The sequence below is a fragment of the Quercus robur genome, chromosome 2, assembly GCF_932294415.1.
Source record: "Quercus robur chromosome 2, dhQueRobu3.1, whole genome shotgun sequence".
Classification (NCBI taxonomy): Eukaryota; Viridiplantae; Streptophyta; class Magnoliopsida; order Fagales; family Fagaceae; genus Quercus; species Quercus robur.
The window spans coordinates 64148367-64160463 of NC_065535.1; the positions used below are offsets into that span (position 1 = coordinate 64148367).

Here is a 12097-nt window from a genome sequence, read left to right on the forward strand (position 1 = left end):
TGTTTGAAAACGATCCATATCCCAAGTGTATTTTTGCAATTTGCCCTAAAATATTTTAAGCCATTTTTTGCACTCAATTAAACCTTAATTCCAGGAATAAGTGTACCAATGTCTATTGTTTTCTAACCTTCACTTTTTTTCTTTTCTTTTTTTAGCACCAAAGAATGACTAAGTGTAAGTTTGGATAGAGCTGAAAACAAATTTCAGCTGTGTGCGTTTTTCCATGGGTCCGGTGTACTGTTCATGGGATCCACAAGTACAGAATTCAGTAAAAAAAACTTTAAAACTGGGTCCCACATGGCACTATTCATATTTAAAAATTATTTTGTTATAGTGTTTTCAGTTTTCAGCAATAAACGATATCCAAACAGACCCTAATATTGCTCACTCTAAAAGCTAGGTCCAAGGATATGCCGGGACATAATTCATGTGAAAAAGAAAAGAGCAAACACAAGTATCCAACCAGATAAAGGAGGACAGATAAATTAACACCCCAAATGTTTGAAAAAAAAAAAAAAATCCAAATATATGAATGCGTATTATTAAGGGGTCTTCTTTCTATTGCTCAAATAACAAATTATCGTGAGAGCCTCTTATCAAAAAAAAAAAAAGGAAAATCGCGAGAGCCTGTAACATGACTGAATATAGTCCTGATGAGGGTACCTCCCACATTACCGAGTGTGGAGCTTCAGCGATCCGCGAGTTCAATAAGCTGATCAACCACATTTGGATCTGCAAGTGTGCTAGTGTCCCCAAGCTCATCTAACTGCCTGGAAGCAATCTTTCTCAAAATTCTCCTCATTATCTTTCCACTCCTTGTCTTTGGAAGACCAGGTGCCCAGTGTATTTTGTCAGGTGCTGCAAAGGCTCCTATCTGAAAGGTTGAACAAGCATGAAACTTAGAAAGCATAATTATGAATTTATAAATTTGTTGGACTGGAGTTCTGTTTTTAATTCGTTTTCATGTTCTAATTTTTTAGATATTCTTGATCTTTGTAATTTACGAGCTTGATGTAATGCTATGCATATACACTTCGGTGTACCTGGGTATTTTGATTAATGAACTTTCATTATTTATCCAAAAAAAAAAAAAAGGGAATTTATATATTTGAATGCATCTGTCTCTGGTACATAAAAAATGCCTCTAGTAAGTAACTTAGATGGATGTCATTGATGGAAAATGGGATTAACTTAATTATATGGTTTGTGATCTCAGCCTTAAATCACCCAATTTACATGTAAGAGTACTGAGATCAGATGGAAAAAAAATCAGTTCCTAATTTTAGTTTTTTCTACCTTTCACTGCTAAATGCTGAATAACTACATAATTGCATGAAGTCCATAGATAACGAGGAAACAAATTCTTTAAATTATTTATTTATTATAACGTAGGAAGCCTTTCTAAAGAAGATTCATTTGGACTTGCCTCTAGCCAGTTAAACCTATGGGCAATTGAACCTATCGCTAGTTTCAATTGCTAAGTAGTCTAGGGGCATTCAACTTGACGAGCTAAGCAACAAGGAAACATTTTCTGTGATCTAGATTCTAGAAAGTACAAAACCTATATGCAACTGGTTACCATTCACAGTAGCACAGAAAACTAATGGAGGAAAATCCATAAATCAGATCTCTAAAAGATATCAAGAATACAAACAAGGATGTTGGGAGCTGGGTTTGAACTTGAGATACTTCTGAATAATTTGCATGCTGTGACAAATTATACCATTAACTGAAACAAGAGCTCTTAAGCCGGTTTCCTGATGGAGGGCAAAATGCAAGACAAAAATTAAAGTACAGAAAAATAGAGAGGCAACCTAGGAGTCAGAACCTATACTTGCTTGGAGTTAGCACCAAGCAAAACAGAAAACCTTTTGGAGGCAGCACCTAGTGTTGGTTGGAGTCAACAACAAACCATTGGAAAATTCCAAAAAAAAAAAATGTTCATTAATCAATCAAATTATCAATTCTCCACAGGAGCACAATAGTCTGTTTATATAAACTACTCAAACTAAACCTGAATTCTAGTTAACTTAGGAAACACTAATTCTAATTGACAGTAGGAAATAAAATAAAACTACTAAATAACCTAATTGATTACTAAAGACCTAAAATACCAACAAAAACACAATTGACTTCCAAAATTAAAATAAATATTTTTTTTTGCACTTTTAGCATCAGTTCCTTTCTGGTTTTTTGATGACCACAGATCATGCCATCTGAGAGCAGAATTCCCCTTAAATTATAATAAAATTTGTGTATTGACCTCACATGTTTGAGATCGATTCACTCAATGCAATGGAAGCCATCCAGCTGCTACATCACAAATAGTTGAATGCTATTCTAAGTAATTGGAAGGTGTAATTAGTTTTATGACTCTCAGCACGGTTTGTGTTCTTTCTTACATGATCTACCGAGTGCAATATATGCAGTATTGAGTAAGATTATATGTTTGACTATTTTGTTGTCATATGAAAGAAGTGCACTGGACTAGATACAGACCTGATTCCGGACTGTGAGTATGAGGCTTTTCCGGAGTTCTTCACTGTATTCAACACCCTCCACAAGAGTAACAAATGCATAGATACCCTGTCCTTTAACCTACAGCAACAAATATGGTAGTTTTTAGTTTGGTCAGACATACTTGGTACGGGCAATTTAGTTGTGAAATCACCCATCAGATGCCTCTCCTACACCACCCCCCCCCCCCCCCACCCCCCCAAAAAAAAAGGGGAAAAAATACCAATCAACCACCACCCACACATGCACATTCAAGCTCAAAGGTATACCTCATGGTCAACACCAACCACAGCAGCTTCTGCACATTGGTGATGAGAGACTAGAGCAGATTCAACTTCTGCTGTGCCAATACGATGTCCACTGCAATATTTTCCAAATATCAAAGGCAATGAAGAAAACTTGTATAATTTTCTTCCTAACAACAGAATGCCATAAATTTTGAGAGACAGAGATGCATAGCTTTAATGAAGTGTGTAAAAATCAATAAATTTATGATGCTACGCATGTCTCTGTGTGTGTTGCTACAGGGAGTTTGGTGGAGCTGAGTTCAGGCTATCGCTGAACCTGCTTGAGGGAGCACCTGCAGCTCCCTTACCGTCTAGGCTCCTCAAGCATTGGTCATCAGTGGGTAGATGCTTCTGTGGCCACACATAGGTAGGGCCTTCCACGGACTAATCACCTTTTTTTATTCTTTTTTATTTTTTATAAGTAACAAGATTTATTGATATAAAAAAATAGATGCCCTAGCACACAGGAAGTGTACAGGGGTCAACAAATCAAGTACAAAAATTACATAAATCAAGAAAATTAAGAAAAGAAGAGAATGATTGGTTTCACAGGGCAGACAACCAATCCACTAAGGTTCTAAAGAAAAATAACTTGAGGTCTGATATGGATCTCTTATTATTTTCAAAACACCTACTATTTCTTTCCCTCCAAAGATACCACATTAAACAATGGGGAGCAATTGTCCATATATGACCATTTTGATGACCTATTCTTTTTTATTTTTTCAAGCTATATATATCTGTGTGGGGGGATTAAAAGAGGAAAAGATTATGAAATCTAAAAGATACCTAACATTGATAACATCGTCAACCCTTCCAGTAAGCCAGTGGTATCCATCCTTGTCCCTGAAACATAGATGTAGATAGCTTAACACAATTAGCCCACTCTTTGCATGTCTTATGTCTTGGTCTACACAGTCATTTGTTGGAGACACCATTAAGTATACAAATTGGAGTTCAAGTCCAAGACACTATATCAAGATCCTTAGCACAAAATATTATCATGCAGACTGATAACATGACAACTGACAGTAATAACTTACCTACTGCAGCCATCACCACTGAAATAATAGCCAGGGAATGGCTTGAAGTATGTTGTTTCATATCTTTCATGGTCACCATAAAGTGTACGGAATGCCCCTGGCCATGAGCCCTTCACACATAGATACCCACTGCATTCACCGTCAATCTCAACACCCTTCTCATCCACTATGACAGGCTGCAATTTCACCCCAATAAGATTTCGATGCAGAAGTAATTTAAATTTAAAAAAAATAGAGATCGATGAAAGATTAAATTAATATGTTTTTTTTATAAGTAAAAAAGATTAAACTAATATGCTAGATGATTGCATCCATATAAAAGTTCAGTATGAAAGACCTGAATCCCAAAGAAAGGAAAAGTAGCAGAACCAGGCTTCTGAGGCCAAGCACCTGGTAATGGAGTAATCTGCCAGGTAAAAGTTGTGAACCATTGATAATAGTCTCAACAGAAAAGGATGGCAATATCAATTATAAACATGTCAAAGTAAAATCTCAAAGTTCATTCATATATATACATTTTGATAGGAAATAAGAGTTTTCTGCTGGCATCACAATAAGAAAGACATAAAGAAAAGAATTAAGATACCATGAAGCCACCAGTTTCAGTCTGCCACCAGGTGTCAGATATAGGGCACCTTGAATCTCCAACTACATTGTAAAACCACCTGAGAGAAACTGGAATGTCTTAAGTTGTCTTATTATTAAAAAAGAAAAGAATTTTGGATTACTACAATAAACAAGCGCTGATAGCTAAACCTCCATGCACTTGGATTAATAGGCTCGCCAACACTTCCAAGGACCCGTAAGGATTTCCTCGAGTAACGGGTAACATACTGCAAAATTGAAAAAAATTCTCATTAGTACATTCATTATGAAAATTAATCACATCAGAGCATGTGAGTTTCGGAGCCCTCTCTCCCCTCTCTCTCTTTCCCTTGTTATGTAATAAACACAAAACTCCATAAACCAGCAAAAATCCTGAATGGTGAGCTGGGAACAACATTATAACTTGCAGTTTACAAAATTAATTTTAGATTTGAAATTATTACTCCCTCCATCCCAATTTGAATGTCATGGTTTGAAATGATACAATTTTGAATAGAAAGCTAAATATATAAAGATCTTCTTAAAATGTTCTTTACTTTATATTAGAGATGGCACAACTTAATAATAGTCTTTTTTGCTTTTCTAGAGGAAAAAAAAAAAAAAAAAAAAAATTTAAGGATAACATGGGAAATTGAACTTCCACTTTTAAAAAGTGGAAATGCATTTTTAGATGTCCCAAAAAGGAAGGCAAAACATTTAAAATGGAAATAAAGGAAGTGTAATTTAATTTCTTTAGTCATCACATCCAATAAAATCCTCTAAAAACACGTGATATAAAGCCTCACAATCTTCTAAAGAGGTTATCGGGAGGAAAAATCCTTATTTTGTATTAAATGTTCAAATCCTTTTTTTTTTTTTTTTGGTTGAATAAGTAACAAAATTTTATTAATAAGAGATTAAGGGCATAGCCCAAATACACAATAAGTATACAATAGGTACACCAACAATTAAGCTCTATAATTACAATGATCAATCAAATCTAATAAGTTTCAAAATGATAATAATCTTGACACTATCATCCATTCAAACAATCTCAGAAAAAACAATTTTAGATCTAAAATAGGTCTTTCAAACCCCTTTAAGCTTCTAGAATTCCTCTCTCCAAATGCACCACATCAAACACTAAGGTATCCCAAATATTTTTATCAAGAGATATGACTTCTGGATGTGAAAGGAATGTATTTGAAAATTAAAGAATGTATTATCCCAAACACTAAGGTATCCCAAATCTTTCTTCCAATAAATTTTTAGGTCTCTGAATGTGAAAAGAATGTATTTGTAGTAAGCTTGACTACCAAACAAGTAATAAATATATTTCTAGGTAAACGTTTAAGGGGATTTGACTCCCGGATGTGCCCCATCATTCAGGGTGGACATGCAGCGTGTGCCAGTTGGCAAAAGCTTATATATATGTAGTAACCAAAAAAAAAAAAAAAAAAAATCTAGTCTTGGGCTAATGCAACCTCAATTCCAGAATTTCTTTAAACTATACCATATTTCTTTGACTTCTAAAATTATAGAACTTATTTATTAGAATAATAGTTAGCTGATTAAATTCGTTATTTCCTAACAATATAAGCCTTTGGTATCATGTGGTAATTTATCATGTGTTGCACCCCATTTATTAAGGGTATTTTGGGTCCACACATGAGGGGAGTGTTAGAACAACAGTTAAAAACGATTAAATTCACTATCTCCTAATAGTTTAAGCTTTTGAGATCAAGGGTAGTTTATCATTAATGAAAGTAAAACTAGCAGCATATAAACTTAAAGAAAGCATAACATGAGAAACTCTTAAATCCTGCTTCTCTTCTGCATCAGAAACTATGAACCTAGATTAACTAAAATGACAAATGACAATGTTGAAGCAATTCCACATAACTGGGAAAAGGCATAACTGAGTTGTATGATACTCTTGATTAACAAATATTTATATAAATCATTTCATCCACAGAGACATAGCTCAGGTCAGACATATAGCTTACTTGATCACCATCACGCATGAGGGACCGCACCAATGTGGGTGCGGTATAGAATATAGTCACCTTGTATTTGTCAACAATATCCCAACAGCGTCCAGAATCAGGATAATTTGGAGCCTGCAGGTAATACATAGCCACTTAGCCATAAATGGGAAAACTTAAAATACAGTATGATTGCCTCTCATTGTATTTCATAAGGTATGGCCTCTTAAGCTAAATATTTCAGAAAAATGATATCAAGATGAATCTTTAGAACATTTACATCAAATTTAAAATAAAAAAAATTCGATGGTTCCAATTCCCATACAATCTTCTGCCTTTTCTTCTTGAGAATGAGTTATGAGGGCCAAAATAACATCTAAACATCATGAATGCACTCAACGCACAGCCCATCCAAAAATGTTGGCTTGGACCATCTAATATATTGCTCAAGAGGTTCTTGAGCATCTTCCACACAACAATACAGCCAATTGGTGTTTCAAATCAAACTGTATTATTCAAACTATATTTTTTTTTATAAGTGACAATTAAGTTTCATAAAACAGTACGATGTAATTAGCCAAATTATATTCATATATGACATTTAAACCCACATATGTATATATGGTTCTTAAAAAGAGATAAAAAAAAACAGATAATTTTAGTTTAGATGCCAAGTTCTGGAGTCTCCATTTGGTATTCCAAAGCTAGCCCTTCTTAAATTTCCAATCCTGTGGTCAAAATTGAATGTATTGGTTGATCTCTATGCACCAATATAATTAATGTTTGAATGTGTAAGTTGTTTTCTAATCTTGAATGTTATTCCATGACCATGACAAGAAACTACAATAGAAGTTCTCATTTCAAGTACCCCTTCGTAGACTACAACTGACGCTCCATTTAGCAGTGGTCCGTAAGTAACATAGCTGTGCCCAGTAATCCAACCACAGTCAGCTGTACACCTGAAATTGGGAGAAAGACAAATTAAGAAACAACAAATGTTAGTAGTATATATCAAAAAAAAAAAAACTAATGTTAGTAGTATAGAATTTCTTCTATGTGAGGGAATTTGTAATGACATGAAGGATGAATTTCAAGTATACCAGTAGACATCAGACGGTTTGTAGTCAAATGCATACTTGAACGTTGTTGCGGAATACACCATATATCCTCCAGTTGTATGGAGAACACCCTTCAAAAACTTATGTGAGAACAAAACAAATGGAAAGGGAGAACATATATTAATAAGACCGTGTTATATAACTACCTTTGGCTTTCCGGTGCTCCCACTAGTATAGAGCAGAAAAAGTGGATCCTCCGCATCAACCCATTCCACCTCACAAGTAGTTGGATACTTAGGAACAACATCCTGAAAGAGATTTGCAAATCATCAATGACCCAAAAATTAACTATCCTAAATCTGTAATCACTATCAATTGATAAAGTATATGCCATAAATATCCCATTCCGTCCAGCAACATGTACAAAATTGTACATTAAGGCTCTTGATATAGAGCCCAGGCATGCATTTAAAATACACAAGGAATTTTTTGATAAGTTAAAATACACAAGGAATTAGACTTCTACATTAAAATAGTGCCATTCTCTTCTTTCTAGGCATATCACGAAGGAATTGATACCAGAAGGAAGGGGAATACAACATGCACATTACAAGTACAAGCACCATATCTTTCATGAGAATCCATTTATAAGAAGAGGTTCCAAAAACTAACCTGCCACCATATATCTCTTCCTTCTTGCCAATTAGTACTTTCCCTCGTCATGGCTGATTGGTTTTCATAGGTTAAGCACACATCTGCAAGAAAAAGGAAACAAATATGTCAATGTGGAGGGAAAAAAAGATTTTGTCCCAATATTTTGTTGTACAATACTGAACATAGGGTAAAATTTTGGCAAGTCAAGTAGGTTTTAGAACAATCTGAACCCAATGCTGAGATTAACTAAGCTGGTTGGGGCCTGATATAGATCCCAATCCTCAACAGTAGATGTTTTACCTCAGATAAAGCACAATGAACCTTTGGCATATGTTGTCCCCATTGGACATGGTACTCAATATCCATGAAATTTCATGGTCACAACTCCAATAGATCGAACATACTTAATGTATCACTAAATGAAAGAACAATGGAAGAGACTTAGAACAACTAGAAATTCAGGGAAACAAAAATGGACTGTCGAAACCCAGACTACTGTCCTAAAGGAGTAGCAGCTCTATTTCAGGTAAGTGCAATGCAAGTTCATTTTTGCCATTAAATTGTGTCAATCATGAGAAGAAAATGTTGAGTAAAAAGGTGTATGACCCTTTACAGAGACATATTTTCGAAGACTATACAATTTTGTGCTTAAATCATAAGCAGTTATTTCCCCACCTACAGATATTCCATTTCGGGCTGATTCAGTTAGGCCAGTGTCAACTATGCCTTTGAGGGGGATAACCTTAGAACCCCTTTTAACAGCATTGCAAGTAATCACAACTTTAGGTTTGCAGTCTACAATTCTTTGGGCAAGAGATTCAGAAGAAAATCCAGCAAATACAACCTGAGGATAACAAAAGCTATCAGAGATTTATTTGTAAACAAATGAAAAAATGTGGAATTTGGAACAAAAATAAAAGGAAGAGGAAAAAAGGGTGGGTGGAAATAATGAAGGTAAGCCATACCGAGTGAACGGCACCAATGCGAGCACATGCGAGCATTGCAATTGGAAGTTCCATTAGCATTGGCAAATAAATCACCACTGCATCACCTTTTTTAACCCCAGCATCCTTTAAGTAGTTTGCAAGCTGTAGAAGGAAAAATAAAATAAAATCAATCACATTCATTTAGCCATTCTGCTAATTGCAGATTGAAAACCCAATATCTTCTTTTATAATTTTTGTTGTTTGCTCACACCCACATCTCAATTTCAATTTCTTGAGTTTGAGTTTATTATACATGAGTGCGTTTGTTTGTGTGCATGGATAGCATTAGAGAGAGCTTAGTAAATGACCTGGCAAACACTCTGTAGAAGCTGAGTGTATGTCAAAGTGCCATCAACACCAAGCTCATTGCCTTCCCAGTAAATGGCAATTTTGTCCCCATTTCCTGCTTCAACATTTCTATCCAAGCAATTGTAGCAAATATTGGTTACACCACCTTTGAACCACTGAGAAATAAAACACAGACCAAAAAAAAAAGACTCAGAATAAAGAGCCAAATTAACTTTTAAAAGAAAAAAAAAAGAACTCGAAAGAAAAAGTACAATAAAACAAAACAAAACAAAAGTACCTCAATACTAATATTGCCTTTCCGGACATCAAGATTCTCAGAAAACACTTGCTGTCCCCATTTCTCTTTCCAGTAAAACTCTGACCACGCAATATCGGACCAAAATCCAGCAGGGTCCTCAATTGATCTCTTATACATCTCCACATACTAACAAATCAATACATACAAACACAACCACGTACCACGTTAGTCACATCTACGCTATACCTCAAAACGACTACTACCCAGTATATGCTATGCTCGACTTAACACATCCCACGCAACACACACTCGATCAATATTCAAGCGAATCTCTGGACATCACAAGTAGGAGGGTTGGTTGGCGGGCTTTACCTTTTCGGGGGATGGGACGAGAGCCTGAGAAGAGAATTGGTCATTGGGAAGGACGAGATCATTCTCTTCAGAAGCCAAGGATTCGCCCAAGATGGCGGCGTTCAAATGCGATATCCTGCCAGCACCCGACGGTAGAATCGTCATTGAATCCACATGCCGCAGACGGTGATGCGAGGTCTTTATAGGCGAAGAAGAAGCCATTCTCCTCACACCGCTTGATCTGCTGTTGCTATCAGATCTGGACAGCCAATATTTGCCGCAACAATAGCTATTGGACTTACAAGAGAACGGTACTGAATTTTGGTGGAACGAGCTGGCTACCGTAGGAGGAGGAAGAGAAAAAGCTCCCACACTCAAAACGTTATTATAACAGAACTGTGCTTGTGGACCCATCTTCTGATTTGACTTTAATAATTTTTTTTTTTAACATATATATATATATACACTAAATTAAAAATTTTTAGTAAGAGAAAAAAAAATAGAAATCTGTTTAATATACGGTACAAAATTAGAGATAAGTTTTCTTTTTTTTTTTTGGTAAGCAAGATAAAGATCAGAGATAGTTTTGGGGGTTTGGATTTTGAGGACTTTATCTTTTGTACTGTATCATACTACCATCACAGTCAATGGCATTATCCGAATACGGATGGCTTTCGCTGGCGGCTACAATAAATATAGTTCTGGGTTTGATCCATCGTGTAAACCTTTCAGGATCCTAAGAAAACGGGGTGACTATTTAATAATGAATTATATAGGATGGCAGTGGGGACTTGGTTTTCGTTGAAAAATGTTGAAAATGACATTTAAATTGTGAAAGTAGGTGGTGTAGGATTCGGACTATTTTGTGTTTTTTAATTTAATTATGAACGAATGAAAAAACATGGCGGCATTTGTTATTGTTGATTGACCATGAAAAGATACACGTAGCTACCTACCTCGCAAGCAGCAGGCTAACAACCCACTCACCCAAAGGGTCAGAGTCGCCAAGAAAGAACCCTACTAACTATAACGCCCGTGAGTTTGAAATTTCAACAAAAGCAGAAAAGAGCAAAAAGAAACAAGGGAGAGAAAGAGAGAGGTACCGGTATGAGAATGAGAGACCCAGTAGCGGTGGGTCTGGGGAATGCTATGGTTTTTGAAGTTGTTAATTATGGTGATCTATTTTCTCGACATTATCCATCAGCTTTTGTTTTCATGCTCTCTCTCTCTCTCTCTCTCTGATTTTGGTTTTAACTGCCTGCGATTCATCCTCCAGTTTTTTAATTGCACAATTTTTAGCAGAATATAAAAAGCAATACTCATCCTCTGCCTTTTTATTTATTTATTTATTATTTATTATTTTTATAATTATAAGAAGAAGCAATACGCAACCTCTGCCTTTTATTTATTTATTTATTATTATTTTATTTTATAAATTGATAGGATCCGCCCTCTTCAGCCATCTTAGACCAAAACATTAATTAGTATTGAGTTTTAAGTAAATTCGTATTCTTCAGTCTCTGGTCAATTCAAGGAGTTTTAGTCAATTTTTTATCTCCTCCATTATCAATAATTCTCATTCTTTTATAATATCTATGTTGATAATAAATCTAACTCTCCTTTTGTTTTATTTTATTTTTTGTTATTACTTAAGGTAATTTGACTTTTGTTAAATCCATGATAGAATGCATGGTCAAACCTACCATCCACGTGTGTATTACTCTTCTTTGTTTGTGTGTGTTTTTTTTTTAGGTCTTTCTTATGAGTCATAAAAACAATTTTTAATCCATGAAATCCATTATATAAACCTTTATAAATATTTATAATTTTATCTATCTATTATTTAAGAATTCTTAGGATAGAAACAACAATTTTTTTTCTTATAAATATCCCATCTACGACTTTATCATTTTTTTTTTTGGTGGGATAATGAAACATAAAAGTTTTATGGAATAGCTAAACTTTGAATTAGGAAGACGGCTTTACTGTTGGCTGTGTGCGATGATTTCAACCTCTGACTTTGCTACTACTTAGCTGCTGAGATTTTTTTTTATTTTTTTTACTTTTTTTTGTTGGTAAGAACA

The 12097-nt window shown here is 35.0% G+C and overlaps 1 protein-coding gene across 1 annotated transcript; it reads right to left on the bottom strand.

The window, feature by feature from the left end:
* Positions 1–453: 453 nt before the first annotated feature.
* LOC126714454 (acetyl-coenzyme A synthetase, chloroplastic/glyoxysomal) lies at positions 454–11197 on the bottom strand. The gene is made up of 18 exons (XM_050414609.1): positions 10035–11197; positions 9702–9848; positions 9424–9579; positions 9095–9217; positions 8805–8973; positions 8148–8230; positions 7682–7783; positions 7518–7606; positions 7286–7376; positions 6439–6552; positions 4604–4680; positions 4434–4512; positions 4185–4253; positions 3848–4023; positions 3594–3650; positions 2787–2877; positions 2500–2598; positions 454–874 (listed from the first exon to the last, which is right to left on the bottom strand). Exons 1-18 carry the CDS (start codon positions 10425–10427, stop codon positions 689–691), a joined length of 2301 nt encoding a protein of 766 aa, XP_050270566.1. The 5' UTR covers positions 10428–11197; the 3' UTR covers positions 454–688.
* Positions 11198–12097: the final 900 nt, after the last annotated feature.